Source organism: Xenopus laevis, chromosome 3L (genome assembly GCF_017654675.1).
Source record: "Xenopus laevis strain J_2021 chromosome 3L, Xenopus_laevis_v10.1, whole genome shotgun sequence".
Classification (NCBI taxonomy): domain Eukaryota; kingdom Metazoa; phylum Chordata; class Amphibia; order Anura; family Pipidae; genus Xenopus; species Xenopus laevis.
Genome location: NC_054375.1, coordinates 60,467,434 through 60,486,719, shown reverse-complemented (window position 1 = coordinate 60,486,719; position 19,286 = coordinate 60,467,434). Strand labels below are relative to the sequence as shown.

General features: G+C 35.6%; 1 protein-coding gene across 2 annotated transcripts in view; it reads right to left on the bottom strand.

Moving 5' to 3' along the window:
• Positions 1 to 19,286, bottom strand: part of tmtc2.L (transmembrane and tetratricopeptide repeat containing 2 L homeolog) — a 151,380-nt gene that overhangs the window by 32,814 nt on the left and 99,280 nt on the right. For both annotated transcript variants that reach the window (XM_018252372.2, XM_018252371.2), the window contains 2 exons: positions 10,098 to 10,219; positions 3,532 to 3,613 (listed from right to left, as the gene is read on the bottom strand). In XM_018252372.2, the coding sequence (XP_018107861.1) occupies positions 3,532 to 3,613; positions 10,098 to 10,219 (204 nt within the window). The remainder of the gene's footprint in view (positions 1 to 3,531; positions 3,614 to 10,097; positions 10,220 to 19,286) is intronic.

Sequence of the window (19,286 nt, the reverse complement as noted above, 5' to 3'; positions counted from 1 at the left end):
TGAGTTTATGCTGCATCACCGTATGCCAACTTACCTACAAAACAGGAAAATGATGTTGCATGACTGTATTTTTGTCTGCTGTAATACCATAAAATGAAGGTATTATTGAAGCTTACTGAAAATCAATGTAATCGAAATCTGCTTTATGAACCCATTTTTGAGAAACAGGTTGACTCAGCTGAAGCCCCAGTATATTCCAATGTGAAGACATTAACAGCATCAAACAACTGAATATATTAACTCTTCAGAGTTCTTTCAATACGTTGCAAAGCACATAAATCATTACTAAATATTAGCTTCAGTTTCAGGCTTGCTGTTTGGAGCATGCTTTACAAACTACAAGGCAAAATGCTTCCAGCAAACCAGGCATCATTTATATGCTGTCCATGGTTCTATCAGCAGATATGCTGGTTTGGCGATGTCACCAAACGAGCGGATTTCTCCCCGATATGCCCACATTGAGGTGGAGATAACAGGCTGATCCGATCGTGGGTCCATCAGAATGGAGGCCATACAGGTGGTGTGATCGCGGGACTGCATCAATGAACAGATACGGCAGCGATTCAATGGGATTTTTTTACCCTGCCTGATCAACATCTGCTTGAATTTCGGATATTGATCTGGGGTGCCCGTCGGATGGCTCCACACACGGGCCAATAAGCTGCTGGCTCGGTCTGTCGGAAGTTATAATCGGCCCTTGTATGGGGGCCTTAAGAACTAAACCTTTTGTATTGATCAAAGCTTATCTGCTATAAAGCTGTACCTTTTTGCCCTAATTTAACTTGAAATGGCTACACAACAACTTGTTATAACTTGTAACAGTAGTTGTGGTTCTGACGCAAACACACAATTCGCATTAGTGGAGGGTAATAGTACATTATTGTTTAAAGGCATATAAAACTCGCTTATTTTTTGGTGTTTCTGTGCCTTTGTGTTACTATACCTTTGTCAGAGGTAAACTAAGGAATATTCAATAGAGTATGGGCAAACGCATTAATATTTCAAATATTTCAGTGGGATATTCCATCCTCTCCATGAAAATCTTTTTCAAAGTTACATGGTGCAAAAACATGGTGTAGAATGCCCAGTGTTTCAGGGGCTCCTTTTCTTAGATACAGAAGGATCAGATTGTGAGGGGACATGGCACCCTACAAAAACTGCAACATGATTACAAATTGGTGGCTGTGGATAAATTTGCTCTGAAACGAAGGAACATATCAATAAATGGGCAACTTTTTCAAAGTACACTTTCAAACTCAACGCAACGTTGTGCACAAATATACTTGATACAACTTACAAACGCTTACTGAGTGTTTTGTAAATTAATGCTATTAAAATGTGTTTATAAGCATAAAACTGAAAAGTTGTAAGCATAAAACTGAAAGGTGTCTTATGATTTGAGCAGAGTTACAATATAATATTTTTTTTTTAGAAAATGCAACATTTATATCTTGTGTAGCTTTGCTACAGCTTCATAAGGAGAATAATGCTTGCTATATGTAACTGGGCTCTTTTTATGAACAAACAAGACAATGAAGAGGAGAAGCATGACTTGGCTAACTTATATTCTCAGTATTTACATATATCACTCAAAAGATAAGTTGAATTGGAGCTACATACTCTCTGAATCTAAATTATGGATAACATGGCAAGAAGGAAATTCAAATTAGCTTTGTTATGAAAAAAAAAATCCTTGCCTAATATATCTTGTGACTGATAGAAAGACGAGCTGCTGAAAAAATTCTTGTTGTTATGCAAAAAACATCTGGGTTGAGAAGACAGACACATTTATTCCTGCAGCAGTGAACAGCATGTTTGGGAAGAGTAAAGAGATAAGTGTCTTTTGTTAAGTCCTACAAACAAACTTTAAATTGAGCTTAAGTTTTACAGTGTCACCTAATGGGGTAATCGTCAAAGAATTATGTGTTGTTAATGGTTATTGTTTATATATGTGCATTACAAAATAACATGTTGATAGATTTAGGTGTGAACTATAAACACAAGCTGCAGCATTTCTACTTTTAACTAAATCTATAATGAAAACCTGATTTGTGCGGTTGCATCCAATTTGCTCTTAAACCAAAATATAAAACTTTTTTTTTTAACATATTTGCCAGAAGTTCTAACATCCACAGACCCTATGTTTTATCTTTCTTTCACAGGAAAGTTTGAGGCTGGAAGCTTCTAAGATCACCAAATGCACACAAGTTTTTATGTTTCTATGACCAAAAATCAATATACTCTATTTTTACATTAATACAGCAGTTGAAAAAAGAATGCTTAATGGAATAATACAACTATTTAATTCTTTATTTTTCAACCTTTCTCTCACACCTAGTAATGTTAAAAAGTGTTGCGGTTAAATTCTTTAAATCATACGAGTGTAAAATTACTATACAAGTCTTTTGGACATACATTTAAGGGTGTAAAGAACCTGTTGACATCACAGTTTAAGCAAGTGTTTGTTGTTTACAATAATTGCTTTGGTTTTGGTGGGGGTTTGTTTCCCTGTAACAGAAGCAGTCTTTCCCATAGCTGGCCACCATGATATAAAAAGTGGACAGAGAGAGAGCAGGGGCACACGTATACGGCTGAATGAAACTTTAATGAACTATTAAAGTGTAGGAACATTTGAACTTGTGTACTAGATATTTAGGGGGTTATTTATCAAAGGTCAAATGTTAGAGTTTTTTTTATACCTCAATTGAATTTAAATAAACTCACAAATTGAATGGTATTTTATATAAGAGAAAACTCGATTCTGCGAGTTTGAGTTATGAAACCTAAAAACTCGAATTAATTAATTAATTAGTTTTCAGAGGGAAAAAAACTTGAATCGCTAAAATTATTCGAGTTTCGGACAAAACTAGACTAGGTTCATCCGGACTACATAGAATGTATTTCCGAAACACAAATTTTGCTGGGTATGTCTCCGGAAGATAAATAAACTTTTACTAACTTAGTCCTCCCACATATTTTTAAAGTAGCAAAGTGGCAAGGCTCCATATATAGGCAATCACAACACATGCCAGCAGCTAAAGAACGCCTATTTAAATGGGAAGTAGTAGCATGTTTTGAGGTGTTTTTGCAAATACAGATAAGCACATTAAAAAATATTCTGTTAAAATGGCTTTTCTTCAAGTAGGGGAATGAATACAGTCACAATCCAGCGCAGGTAAACACAGGTTTTTTTGTAACTTTAATTAAAAAAAATCTTCTATTTCTAATTTACCTTGATTTATTTTGCTTTTCATGTAAGTTTAATATTTGTTCAATAATCTTGACATGCTGATTACACCCCTGTAACTGGGGTTAAAAAACAAGTTGTTCTGTATTGAAACATGTCATTAATGTTTCACAGTAATGTAGGACAATGCACAAAACAATAAAAACACAACTTAAAAAAAAGATTTAATAGTTTCTAACAGTATAGGACACGTATAAAATAAAAAAAAAGGATGGAGAATATGCTTTGGCATGATCATCCAACCAAGAACATTATGAAACACTATTAATCAATAAAACACTCACCATAATGCATATAACAGTTGCCTTTGTTGGGATCCAGCTGAATTGCCTTCAGGAAGTATCGTTCAGCTTCATTCTTTCTACCCTAAAATTAGAAATAAAAATTGGTATCAGTTACATTTTATTTTTTTTCATATTTCTCGCCATGCATGACAGTACGAGGGTCTAAGGGGTAGGACTTCTAGGTGTTTTTGTGACGCCTGCTTCAGGATCAGCTGGCAGAGTGTTTAGAAAGGATAAACATATGTCTTTTTTCAGTCTAAATTCCTATGTATGTTATGAACTACTTATTTACTAATCATATGATGGCAATGTATATTCTACCTTAAAAAGGGGAAAACATTAAGGCCATGAGGCAAGGTCTAGAAGATTTGACATGATCAACACCTCTTCAGCAGGATGAAGAAGTTATGTATAAAATTATCTGAAACCATAATGTGTAAGCAATAGAATGAATGATGGACAACCTCTAGTTTTGCATGGTAAAAGATCATTTATAAAGTTGCTTAAGGACCAAGATATTTACAAGATACACCCAACAGAATTAATGGTACTGCAACAATAAGAAACAGACAGTACTGTAGTCTATGCAGAAAGGCCTAGTTTCTAACCTTCTCTGTTTGAAAGAAGGTCAAAACATGAGCTGTACAACTAGTTTGGTGCCTAGGGACATGAAATGACATTGAAATAACAAATGTGTCATTCAGCTAACAACACAGGAAAACCATTTGCTATCTCTATTTTTCAGCATTTTCTTATACTTAAAACCTTCAACTGCTGAATATTTGGGGTGGACATCATGAATGTAAAGTGTTTCTGCCCACCTTGCATTGACACTAGTCAAGTCTGAAAATGCTTAAAATGCTGAGGGTGCCTTTATGGTTCTGTGTCCAGCAACATAAATACAAGCAATCAGATTGTATCTATATAGCAACCATGCAATTTTTAGCTTTCATGTAATACTGCATGAAAATTTGAAAGCCCAATTCCACCTCTTTTAATCTTCTCTCTGCTGCTTACTGCTGATAAAAACATCCCCATTCCAAGCAGAATTCACATTCATATTTGCTGCAAACACCTATGTATTTGCTCTCTAATGCACTGTATTTTGACAACCAGTCCAGACTTTTTGACAACCAACAGACTTTTTTTTTCTTAAATCTCAGAATTTAATTTCCTTTAGTAAACATATCTATTGTGTAATAAAGTGCTTCCATTTAATTTAAATAGAACATTTTTGAGACACACTCTATTTACTAACATTTGGGTTTAATTTTTTTTTACAAAAAGTATTTTTTCTATAAAAATTAGTTTTTTTGGCTTCCTTTTAAATTCTTTAACATTTAGGGGCACATTTACTATTTGTCGAATATCGAGGGTTAATTAACCCTCGATATTTGACTATCGAAGTTAAATACTTCGATCGATTTTAATCCATCGATCGAACAAAATTCCTTTGATCCAAAAAACCTAGGAAAGCCTATGTGGACCTTCCCCATAGGCTAACATTGATGCTCGGTAGGTTTTAGGTGGTGAAGTAGAGGGTTGAAGATTTTTAAAGAGACAGTACTTCGACTATTGAATAGTCGAACGATTTTTAGTTTGAATCGTTCGATTAGAAGTCGAAGGTCGAAGTAGCCAATTCGATGGTTGAAGTAGCCAAAAAAAAAAAACACTTCAAAATTCGAAGTTTTTTTTTATTCTATTCCTTCACTCGAGCTAAGTAAATGTGCCCCTCAGTGTTTCATGTAAAAACCATGAAACTATAATACAAAACGTCTCCAAGTAAAAGCAGCCAAGATCCTATAGAAGTCAATGGGAGCTGTACTTTTTTTTAGCCATTCATACTTTGAGGTTTTTGGGGGGTTTTCGCTAGCAATTATTACAAATTTTTTGAGGTTTTAGAGATATTCATATTTTTACCTGCACTTTTTCTGTTCATACTTTTTTCTATTCAGATCGTTTAATAACTGTCATTACATTCATGATTTTAGACAAATACAGTTTAATCGTGGTTTCAAAAAGCTCTAACAACTCTAAAATTTGGTCTTTAATAAATGGGCATCCTAATGAGGCAAAACTAGCCACATATGTAGCAGTCAGGCCTGGGCAATTCTGGTCAGTATGCGAAATGAGCATTAATACCGCTAAAAGCTCATTACTGCAGAGTTTGAAGTCTGGGTAAAGCCCCATATCTGTATCACAGTAAAACCATAATTCTGTATGCCTAATCCCTACAAAATGTAAATTAAATTAAATACAGTGTATATAAATTAAATTCATGTCATTGTTAATGGATAACATTTACATGGGTAAACAGTCTCTAAATAAACTACAATAAACAATTACAATGAGTTTGCAGGCCATACAATTTGAAATACTGCTCCAAAGAGAAATAATCCCACTGATGCCTGTAACTCATTGTCTGACAGTGAGATTTAGGATATATTAATGCTAGCCAAATACTGCAGCCATAAGCCCCTCTGTGGTTCAAGGCATTGATTAACAGGCCACCCAGTGCAAAGATCAGCACAGTAACAAGAATGTACTGCCAAAACAGGATATGTTTCTGGATGAGCATTTCCAGAATGGAAATACATTTTTAGCTTTACCACAGTAAATTTAATTTTAAGTTGTAGCCAAATGATATCACATACATTCTTTAATATATGTAAGCTGAATATACAGTGCAATGCTAGTATGTGTTTCATGAGAAACTTACTCCTATGGGCCTCTTATTAAAACTGTTAAAAATGCTTTGCACCACACCACCACATAAACCTATTTTTTCTGCATTTCTTTTAACCAGCTTCTTACACTGGATTTTTTTACCACCTAAATTTGTCTCTTTGACTTGAATGGGCTGCACTAGGAAAGTGTGAATTAATTAAGCATTTTCAGATAGTGAGGAAAAAAACAAAACATTTAAAATAATTGTCAGCCATTCAAATATGCTTCCAGGTACATTTTGGAGCTGGACTAACACACATCTAAAGACAGAATAGATTTAGAGCAGTAGACACTCCACCTAAGTATAGTAAGCTAAAAATGTCATACAAAAAGAAAATGTATTATTGGATGTGACATAATTGGGAAGAAGCAAAACATGTTTTTCAAGCGATGAAGAACAAATCTTATAAATAATACATAACCTGTCAAAACAAAATCACACAATGATAAGACTGTACAGGTATGGGATCTATTATCTGAAATGCTATGGATGAAGGGCTTTCCAGATTAAGTAATATTTCAATAGAGAAACACAATTCCTAAGACTATAAAAAACATGTAAATATTTTTAAAAAAATGATTGTTTGCCAGTTGTATTAATTACAATTTAGTTATCAAAACTGTCTTATTACAAAGAAAAATTAAATCTATTGTTTAATTAGGACACTGTGGGAAAGATAACAGGTCTCCAAATAAGATTCTATACATGAATGTAGAAATACATTTTTATATAACAACACATTTAATTGTATAATTTTTATCCCTTCTAAGATAACACCAGAATTTTAGATTTAAGCTGTAGGGCATTTAGGAAGTTGGACAGCTGTTAGTTGTTCTAGTAAGAATCCGACTGCCTTAAAGTAATTATTATTGCCCATGCGGCTGCTGCAATGGAAACAGTACAATCAGCGAGTTGAGCACTTGAGGTAATCCTGTGATGACACTGAGCGGTAGGCAAGAGACCAATTTTCTAGCTCCAACTCCACATACAAACTGGCACTGGTATCAAAAAAAGAGGAACGTAGCGGATGACTGCATATGCTTTATTTATTTCATATGAAATTGAGATTTTGAGCACTGTTGCAAGCAAGAAGCACACAAACAAACCAAACTGTAAGGAAAATGTAAATACAGTATGTGTATGAATCGGTCTAATGCAGCAGAATATACATAGAATGGCACATAGCGGAGCCATTATCTCTGCTCTTAAAGAAGCACATGCATAATAACTGATGTTCCACACTGCTGAGATTATAATGATTTACTCAGACTAGAGCTTAAACTGATAATATGATACCCCCTAGTATATCAAGGAAAATAGTTCTAACCTCAGCAAATACTCCTATGATATGGCAGTGTTGATAATCCACAATTTATAATATTATTATAATATTCGGTTCCATAACATGGTAACAAGCCCTGCGATATACCAAAACAGAGGGAGGTTTTGCCTTTACCTACTAGGGGCTGACAAACCTGTTCATAGTTGTATACTAAAAGAAGGATACTTGAAATTGGAGGGGAACCCAACAAAAATGGAGGCTGACTGAACTTAGAGTGCATGAGAATCTCCGTCCCTTACTGGTGCCACTGCAAAGATCTGAGCTTGGGCCAAATGTGCTATTAGCCTTACTGAATATTTAACGATAACTGACCTTCAAAGTGACTGCATATTTTCTTAGGGTAAAATCAGTCTCCTTGAGTAAAGCTTTATTTCAGAATTAAATTCAACTTGAATTAAATACAAAACACAGCAGTGTGGGCCTACACCACCTCTCATATAGGGAGGGTGCTGGGGATCTAGTCAAACTACAGTTTAGAATAGACCAGTATGGTACTTGTTCTACGGTATCACAGTGCTACAATAATTATGGGCAGAATAATGAGCACAGTAACTTCACAGAAGACGGGGCCTCCAATTTATATTTTTTATAGGAATTATTTTTGCTTTGTAGGAAGGAAATGAATCTTTACCTAGCTGTTGCGCAAATCATTACTTTTTTTACTGCATCCTCTCTATTCCTGTGGCAAGATGAATAAACTGGCCCAGACATTCCTTTTTTATTCATAATTTTCCACAAGTTACTGTAGTTCATTAGGCATGTGAGGTCTTGCAAACTGTGCACAAATAGCTTAATAATGCTTGACCACCATACCTATATACCTTTATTATTAAAGGAATAAATTAAAACAGCAGCTTAAACAAAGTTTTTTGGCTGCCTTCCAGTAACTTTACTTACTGTGTTACTAATCCCATTTTCAATTGCAAAATTTCGTGACTGAGGCTTAATGTTATTGTTACTTTTCAGACTTTACTGTTTGAACACAAAATAAATGTATTATATTAATTCTTTACCCAACACTAACAAATCTCATTTCCCCTTAATCTAAACCCTAGTGATAAATGGGGGACTAGTCCTATAAAGTGCATATAACCAATATAAAGTTATACACTGATCAAGTACAGAAGAAACAAAGGGAAATACTGTACAGAAAATGAATCTGAGGCAAACCATAGAGAGGATTAACTGTGGGCGATAGATTTAGAAGAACATTAACAAATATTAAGAAGAGAATACATGGAGGGGAAAAAAGGGCTATGCTCAGGGTTGGACTGGGCCCAGACCTGCTCCCCGTACCTCTCCATGACCTCCCCTCCTGGCCCTGACTACCTTGTGTCTTGCAGGAAGAAAGGTATGCATAGAGGGCCATCGGAGGGGGTTGTGCCCAGTGTTGGACTATCCTACCGGGATACCAGGAAAACTCCCGGTGGGCCCAGGGGTCAGTGGGCCTCTTGCTTCTAAACATTTGGCCTATTTGATGGTCAGTCCCTATTTCTTTTTGAGAACAAAGAGGCTTAATAATGGAAGAATAGAGTATAGTATGTAGAGAAAAGAGACTAGGAGAATAAAGAGTTTGAGTGAGGAGAGGAGAGGAGGTATAAAAGTTTGGAAAGTGGACCCTCAACCTAAGGCTCTCTGGTGGGCCCTTGGCATCCCGGTCCGACACTGGTTGTGCCTGCGGTGGGGGGGGGGCGCTGGAGGGGGGTTATGTCTGGGGGGAGGTGGCCCCTGACAAAAGCAACCTGTCGGTTCTGGATCCCCAGTGCCACACTGTCCATGTTGCCAATGGATAAATTATCTGGAACACTTGTTGAATGTGAATCTAGGAAATAGGGTGTGGGTTTGAAAAAGATCTCTAGGCTTTTTTTCTGAATTCTGTGTTATGGAAAGAAATTTGTTTCCTTATTCTTTGATACAGGATGAAATAGGTCTCATCAAATGAAAAGACCCTTTAAGCCTGCTCATTAAAAGACAGAGAGCATTTTGATAAAGACCCTTTACACATGGGTGATTTAACATGTGTTCCATTAACTCCTGAGTTTCCATGTGGTTGGAAGCACATTTAAAGACAAGGCATGGAAATGCAAGTGTTAAGTGATTAAGTCTTCTCTCTGAGGACTTTACTCACTGAAAACAGATAAAATGGGATGTGCACAATGTATTCTTGTATGGTGGGAAGTACAAAATAAGTCACCACATGGGAACACAGGTTTAAACATCCTTGTGTAACAGACAAAGAGTGATAGTATAGCATCTGTAATATACAGTGGGGAAAATAGAATCCAAAACAATAAATAGTTGTGTAGTTTGACTTATTACTGTAGCCAATCTGACTTGATTTAGATCTCACTGAGCAATACAGAGGCATACAGAGTGTGAACCATAAATCAGATAAAGAGGAACTATAAATAATGTTTTCACTTAAATTTTAACCTTATAATTAACATAGAAAGAAATTAGAGACATGAAACTTTAAGTATGTGTTTTCTCCCTTACCGTTAATGTGAGCAACTTGCCATAAGTAAGATGTGCTGGGATGTGGTCAGGCTTTGATTTCAGTGACTCAATATACCAGTGTTCTGCCTCGGAGACCATGTTCAATCTCATGTAAGCTTCCCCTGTAAAAAGAGCAGATGACGGCTCAGAATAGTCAAAAGTAATTACCTAGAAATTATTATTACTTAAACAATGGCATTCACTTTAAGTGAATTAAAAGGGTTCCTTATAACATTAGCAACCACCAATAGAACAATACATACAAATAAAGTAAAGGCATTTGGTGTGCCTCTCTTGAGACTTCTAATAGCATGAGAGTTGTTTTTTAAAGGGCAACTATCGCAAAAATGAAAATTTAATTTCAGCACACTGTAATAAGAAAATTTCTAAATACAATTAATTACAAATTCTGTACTGTTTCTTAAATTATCAAGTTTATCTTCACTATCCCTCTTTAAGCATCCATTTCTCTTCATTCTCTCTTCATGCAGGAGTTGGGTGTCAGATAATCAATGACATTTAGATCCAATATATCTGTCATTGATTATCTGACACCCAACTCCAGCATGAGGAGGACTCCTTTTGTCTAGAAGATGTATTAGAGCCCACTCTATTAAAATCACCAGAAATCCTGTTGGGTATAGGATCTAACTGTGACACCCAACTGCTGCACCAGTACAAACTTAAACCATTCCCACAGCATCAGCAAGCAATCTACATATAAAGAATAACTAGGTTTGAGGGTTTTCTAGAAAGGTTTTACCTAAATTAGCATGAAGTAAATCATCTAAATAATTATGAATTTTTACCAGCTCAACAAAGGCCAAACCTTTTATTCACCAAATAGTATTGTAAATGCAAGGCAAGAATTCTAGAAATGTTATTCAGCCCCTATAATCATTTTAACTATGACACATATGTACTAATAGGATTTTCCTATTTTGACAAATGAATAGGCATTATGTATTCTAAACATAATGACAACAAACTGTCTTGATCCATTCAGGCATACTTATGTCAGCATAAGCAAGTTCATGCAGCAAAAGTATAAAAGGCATTAAAATATACTGTAGATCTGACAGCAGTACTGTCAAGCTCCTCTAGAACTACGTAACACAAGACATTTCATGGCTGCCAAAATGAGCAAACCCTGACACCAAACAGCTGCGCCCAGGTCTTACTGAATATAAACACTCTGGCACCATGCAGGAGGAAATAAAGCCCACAGCTTTATGAAATTATTAATATTATAACTATAACTTTGCACATTATACCAGCTGCTGAAAAGTCAGCAGGCTAGTAGAAAACAATAAAAACAGAAGTCTCCTGCTGCAAATGGGGGCAAGCCATCGGATACTCTCAAAGCTTTAACATGATAGGAGAAGGAAAATTCAAAACACACACTTGGAAAAACACAAACATATATTATTTAGTAGGGAGCAACATCAAGCTGCCTTCCTTGAGCTTGTCAACGGCTGAGTGAGGAGCAAGATATTAGGAGTGGAAAATTGCCATTACTCCCCCAAGCCAATGGGATTAAACCTTGATAGGACCAAGGGTTGCCCCCCCCCCACTGGAGAAGGGTGTTGGGTGAGCTTTCACTGAAATATTTCAGCCATCCAAAAAGCTCATGAACCCACCAGTGACACATCCCTTATATGTATAAACTATGTTCCAGTTGAACATTTTCAGAAAACAAATTACTGTTCATTCCCCTGTAACTAGAACAGACAGGCTTGCAGGCTTCCTGAGTATCTAACCTAAAACTACTCTCCGTATAGTACCTCAATCACTACTGGTCCAATTCCAGCCAGACAAGAAAATTACAGTTACAGTTCATTTACAATTTTTAGTTGGATTCTGTCTTAGCTCTCCCAAAACTACATGACTAAGTGATCACTCCTACTTCCAGGAAGCTCACTCACAGCTCTGTCTTTTTTCATTTGAAATGAATCATTAATTCTAGCACTTACACTTGCCTTTTAGCCTGACTGAACACAGTTTCTGTGATATTCCACATCTTTTCTTTCATACCCCATTCTCTGAGAGATGGTGTTACCCTCTGGGATTTTTTCCCCAATGATAATATCAAGATCTAGTTTCCTTCTAAATATAATTACAATTAAAAAGATGACAAAATGCTTAATATATTTTAAAACATTAGAAGTCAAAAGATCAATTTTTTACAAATTAAAACTCTAATATCTGTTTATGCTTTCTTATTTCTCAGTGCCACTATAAAAAGGTAGAGCATACATCTTTGAGCATTAATTAGTAGCATAATTGCTTTTAGATAAAGGGATGTCAAATGCTTGTTATAGATAAAGGGATGTCAAATGCTTATTATAAAGAAAATTCAGTTCAGTGCCTGAGTCAGCTACTCATGACCATGAGCAAATCATTTATACCTCCCTATGCCTTAGGTGTTAAATGTTAGCGGGAAAAAAACAGAAAGCTCTATAGGGTTATTTTCCACTTAGTAACACTAACACATTCCAACGTTAGAACTTCCTCTACCACATTGGCTGCCCATTGATGGTTATTACTTGGCTTGGCAGCAACACTTCTTAACAGAAACAGACTGTGCTGGGAAATGCCAAAAAAACTGACATCATGGAAAATATCAGTGGGATATGAGATAAACATTAGTGTTCCAATAAATATTTAGATACAGGAAATAATTCCAACTCTAAATTCAAACAAAATTAGCAGATGAACACTTCTTTAAATATATTCTCTAAAGCTAAAATAGAACAAGACATTTTTTTTTTAAATCTATAAACCAAGCATGGTTACTGTTATGAAATAAAGAAGCACTTATGTTCATTTAATTAGTAACTCCCCACTGAGTGAGTGACAGGATGTAGAAACACCAAGGTCCTACACACATTGAATAAAGATTTCCATGTCAGTCAGGGGCTAATTAGAGATATTTGTCAAGTCACAGGGCAAATGTAGAGCATGAATGCTATTTGTAATACTATAACTTAAAAAACCAGAGAACAGGTGTTTCAATATAAAATGATTTATTTTAGTATGGTCATATGTATGATGAACAGAGTTTTTCCTAATTAGGAGTTTATGTAATTGTTTTGTATCTATTCTGGAAAGCTTTAATACTGTTACAGCTGTTTGGACCAGGTGCAAAGTTTTTAATTTGCCACTTATAATAAAACTTGGAGTGCAGGTTTTGTTCTTAAATGAACTTTAGTCATAACAATACACGTAAGATCATTTGCAAATTAAATGATGCTGTTGTTTAGTAAATGTGCTTTATTTAATTAGTAACATTTGTACTGCATGTTATGGTCTGTATTCCAGTGGTGCCAGTGAGCTTAATATGCAAAAATGATATATTAAAAACTTATGAAACCCTTCAATATTATTTAGATAATAAAAAAATTGCTTCTTCCTCACAATCCCGCTATAAACATAGTTCACATAGATGACATTACTTGGAACAAGAAAGCACCAAAAATCCAAGACCTGGTTAACAATTAACAACAAATAAAATTCATAAACATGACCAAAAATAAAAATCTCTATTACATTCATTGGTATCCAAGAATTTCTGTTACTCTAGTCCAGATCATATTGATGCATCTCTGAATCAACAGTGAAAGTTATCCCATAAAATAAGGATGACATATTTTGTCCCAGATTACAATGGATAGCAGAGTATTAGAATATCTCCTGCATTTTTTCATAATAATCTAGGACTAAGTTCTATAATTGCACGTCCTACAGATCAATAATTGGTTGCCATGGGTTATTGCCCAGGTGCAAATGTGCCCAAATTTGCCAATACCATGCAAGAAATAATTTTGCAGCTCACTAAATACACTTAATTATGTCTGTTTGCCATTAATAATTTACATGGACAAATAGATTTTTCTCATAAAACCCAAACCATATATACATTTTTTTCTCATTTAATTTATTTGCTGACACTTATTATTTTGGGGAGTATGGGTACATGTTCTGTTGAAAATATTTCAGAGCATGTAGGTTTCAGTAACCAGTAGCTAAGGATCTAAGACAGAAGTTGAGGAGTAAGAAGATGTCTCAAATCAGTTATATTATAGCTGCTGGTAACAATACAAGTGCTTTATCAAGCATCCATTAAAAACAAAGATTGTGCTTCCCCTGTGTACGCCAGAGCTCATCTGGTACTTTAATCATAAATAGCTTATGTATTCTTGATAACTGTGGGGAATATAAATTGTTTTCATTGAATTTTGGATATCCACTTACATGTATTCAATGAAAATATATATATGCCTTGCAAGGCACATGACTGAACATTATGGAACAATCGATACCAGCAGCATTTTTTTCATAAAGGTACATGTTTCAAACCAATATCAATTAGGCTAATACTGTAAGCTGACAAAACACAAACCAATATACCCAAGGATTGTTTGAGGGTATGGTAAAAAGGAAAAAAAGTCACCCCCCCCCCACCAGAGAATTAAATAAAAGTGCTAAGGTAAAGATTTATGCTGCCTACACAGACTATATTTCACTGTTTTTTTATTCTGAAAAGGACAACATATATTGTCAAAACATTTCTTATTGGAAATATCATTATTTTGTAACAAAAAACTCTTCAAACTCTCAAAATGTCTTAAAAATGAGCAGTTAAAAGAAATTTCACCTTGGAAATTTTAACACATTCAGTACATCACAAGTCATATACAGAATTAAACAAGTTTATGTCTTTTTCCTGTGTTTTATACTATTATATAAATGTATTTATATATTATATGTTATATTTTATACTATTATATAAATTTATTTATGTTTTATATTCTGTGATATTAGCAACAATTACATTTTTGGATTAGGTGTATCGTATTCTTTTTTTTATATAGATAAATAAAGGACAGCTTCTAATTAAATGTCGTTGAGATACAGTCCTCTGGGAGCAGAGGAGTTAATTATTGGCTTTCACTTAGAATTACACACCTGTGCTCGACATACCGACTTGCAGGATTTCTGCTAGAGTTTGATATACAGGTAAATACTTGAGAAGAAAATTGTCAAAAATCAAGCATTGAAAAGGAAAAGCCCATAACCATGACTCCATTTCTGAAAATAGTCCATTGTGAGACATACTTTTTGATTTCAACTGCTTATTAACTAGATTGCAATCTGTAAGGACTATGTGCTCCTGCAAGCCAGGCATTCAGGCATTGCTTCATGAAATTGAGTTAGGTTAGACTTTTGGAAAGAAACAATTTTTCCCTTTTATTTTAATGCAAATTGCCTTATAATTATTAAAATATGTCACAGGAAGTGGACACTGCTATAAGGTACAGAAATAATTTTGAGGAGAGAAACAAAAAAAAATTAGATCCCATATTATAGTTATACACAGGACTAACTGCCTCTGCCAGAGGCTGGTGAGCCTAAATCCCTGGTGGGGGAAGAAAGGTTAAGAGACTAGTGAGTTTGATATCCCTGGAGGGGAGAGAAAAAGGGACTTAGTGAGAAGCCTGAATATTCCAGAGTGTGGAAACTAAGCGGTATAGTGAGAACCTCAGTGTGGGGAAAAGTCTTTGACTGTGTGCTGTTAAAACGCTGAGAACTGTGCTCCTGTATGCCAGCGACTTTATGTTGGAAGAGTTTTCCTAAATAAATTTGTGTTTTGCCTGAAGATGCGGTGTCCCTGTCTCTATGATCCTAATCCTCTACTTACCTGCCAACCATAAGCTTATTTCCCAAAAATTACGTGTACAGGCAGCCAGCTTGTCACAATGCATACATACTGTACATACATATACGCACTATTTTATTACAAAAAAATGCATATATGAACAGAATGTCTGTGATAGATATGTGAACACTACTAATGATTTGATTTTCTTCAAACTTGAGTTTGTATAAAAATGAGATTAAGTACCGATACCCTAGTTAGTGGCTCCAACATGTCTTTGAGTCGGCTGGGGAAGATAATACTGTCACCTTGGTTTCAATACGTCTATACTCACCTTTTTTAGAACAATAGGGGCTTACTGGGAGGTTGGGCCAATAGGGTCAAAAAAGGAGCCACTAGGAGAGACTTGGAAGACAGTCTTCAGGTACAGAGGAAAGGAATCCTGCACATCAGACCTACTGCTGTACTACTGTTCAGCCATTATTTACTTGAAGTCTTCTTGGGACTTTGAATGGACTTGTGTGACACTCCGGAAAAGCATTTGTTGTTTTGTATAGATTTGTATCTGCTGTTTTGCCTTTGGACCTCACCAATTAAATTGGAAATTGCCTCGTGATTACTCTCCTATTTGTTCTACATGCTTCGGTTGTAATTTTCATGTCAATGCCCATGGGATGAATCATATTAAATATTCATTTTGCACAGTTCACGTTTAAATTATTTATGGCACCACAAAGGTCCTCAAAGGTAGGGTAGGGTAAGTAAATAATAGTCTCAAAGTTGCACCAGATATGGCACCCCAAAATAAACCAGATAGAGTTGCCACATTACTGAGACCGGACAGGTGGGTGGATGGTGACATCATGGAGGTGATGTTGGAGGTGGGGCCATCAATGTCAGGGGCGGGGTTCTGACATGGCGATTGGTGATTGTCACATCAAGCTAACATCGTTCTTTATGGTTTTCCAAATTCAGAAAACCAAACAAGCTGTTTTTACCAGGGCAGGTGCCAACCCTACAATTAGATATTTGTTTTTAGATAAATATACTTTGCAACTGCAATTACAGTATCCTAGTCTTAATTTCAGGAAAAATTCCCAAAAACAAGAGTATGTCAAAATAAATAGCAACTATTACTATTATACCACTTACCATTAAAGCAGCAGTAATGTAATAGCAAGTACAATGCTTGTTTCAGGTAAAATAACCCGCAGCAACCAGATATTGGGTTTTAGACAACAAAGGTTGATGATTTTTTGTTGCTGATTGCTAAAACTGCAGAAAATTTCTTTTTTCCCTTTGTTTACACTGCTTTATCTCTGCTGAGGGGAAGCATTATCATCACATAAAATAAATCATATGTATTTCTACAGAAAAACATTGCGTGAGGACATATTCCACAAATAGGGTAGAAGATTCATATGGGGGTCTTCATTAGAAGACAACAAATTATGTTTCTTAGACAAAGGCTGCCATATGACTTTGGGGTCAAAATGTGTTACTTGTCCTTATGAAGTACAATATAAAGCTATTTTTTGTTAAAAATAACTGAATGAATGCCTTGCTTTCTAAATAATTTTTAGAATGATGTTTACGGCTCAGTTACATCAGCATGTTGTGTTCCCATGCTCATTTTTTATTCTAACATTGTGGTTTACAAATTTGATGTCATTATGGAATACTTTAGCAGCACAGTGGCTTTATTTTAGAATGCTCTGAATGCATGTACATATTAGGGATGCACCCAGGATTCGGCCTTTTTCAGCAGGATTCGGATTCGGCCGAATACTTCTTCCTGGCCGAACCGAATCCGAATCCGGGGTGGGAAATCGCATGACTTTTTGTCACAAAACAAGGACGTCTAAGATGTTTTTCCCTTCCCACTCCTAATTTGCATATGCAAATTAGGATTCAGATTCGGTTCGGTATTCAGTCAAAATAGTGGATTCGGTGCATCCCTAGTACGTATGCACTGTTATCAAGCTCTCTCACTAACAAATGGGCTCTGGATGTATCATGAGTGGGATTACCTGTGTTGAGACACACACAATATGGTGACATCAAGATATTTATTGCATTTAAAAATGTTGCCATAGTTGTCATTTTTATGTCTCTAAGGAAGTTTATGTGATTCCATTTTGAGAATACACGAGTTCTGGAGGTTTTTTTTTGTTTTGCCTGTTTATCTGTGCAGCTAATTTATGGTCCCCTGGAGCAATGACACATGAAAAAAACCAAAGTTGAAGTGATGACACTAACTTTTGCTCTCCTTATGAACTGTACGATTAACAGCAAAGTTGAATGTGTTGGTTCGGAATTAATAAAGGCAAAATCTGAAAAGTCTTGACATACCTGATTTCCTTACAGACTTACATAGATAGACTGGTTTGTTTTATACGGCATGTTTTTATTATCTTTTCAATCTTTGTAATTGGCTATGAAGTGGTGTGAATGTATAACACATCTGGCCCCAAGCATGCAGTGAGGAAGAAGCAAACTGCTGAAATACTGTTTAGTCTTTTTGTGTCAAGCTCAATGGACACCACATGTTTCTCCTGATATTTGGGAGTGCTTGATTCTTAATTCCCAAAGTCTCAGATGCAACCCAACAATATTGTTGCTCTACTACAGTGGTTCCCAACCAGTAGCTTGTGAGCAACATGTTGCCCTCCAACCCCTTGGATGTTGCTCCCAGTGGCCTCAAAGCAGGTGCTTATTTTTGAATTTCTTGCTTAGAGGCAAGTTTTGGTTGAATAAAAACCAGGTGTACACATGTCATCAGCTTTAAAATAATAATAATAATATTTTTTAAATAAACATTTCTAATGAGGTTGCTGGTAGAGCAGAGGAGAACTACATAATGTGGATGGGATTTAATGATGTCACCCCCCTTATATTAGGAAAAGTGAAACACATCAAGGACTCAGAAGCTGAAGGCATGCAAAGTGAATAGTTAACAGAAATTGTTGTGTTAAAGGAACAGTAACATCAAAAAATTAGTTTTTTAGGGTAGTGGCAGATGGGGAGATTAGTCCCCCAGAAACAAATCATTTCTTCTTTGGGCAACTAATCTCCCCAAAATGCCTTACCACAGTACACGATATTTTCATTACTATAAAACAATTAAATTTTTTGGTGTTACTGTTCATTTAAAACATACGGTGGTTAACTGCAATCTAGAAATTACATATTAGGTGTGCGTAAATATTGAATCACCTAAAATAAATGCTCAATGAAGACTTGATTCAACATTAAAGATTAAGCTTTTACAATTCATTATCTGCAATATACTGACATCATTACTAGTGATGGGTGAATTTATTCGACAGGCGCGGATTTGCGGCAAATTTGTGCAAAATTGGTGTGAAAATTTCGGTGTCAGCATCAATTAACGGACGCCCATTGACTTTAATGCAGGTCAAATATCGCTGGCAACAATTCCAGTGTTAATTTTTAATGCCCGCGAATTGACGCCGGCGTCAAAATTCATATTTCGCTAATTTTTAGCCAGTTACGCTAATTTAGCTGGA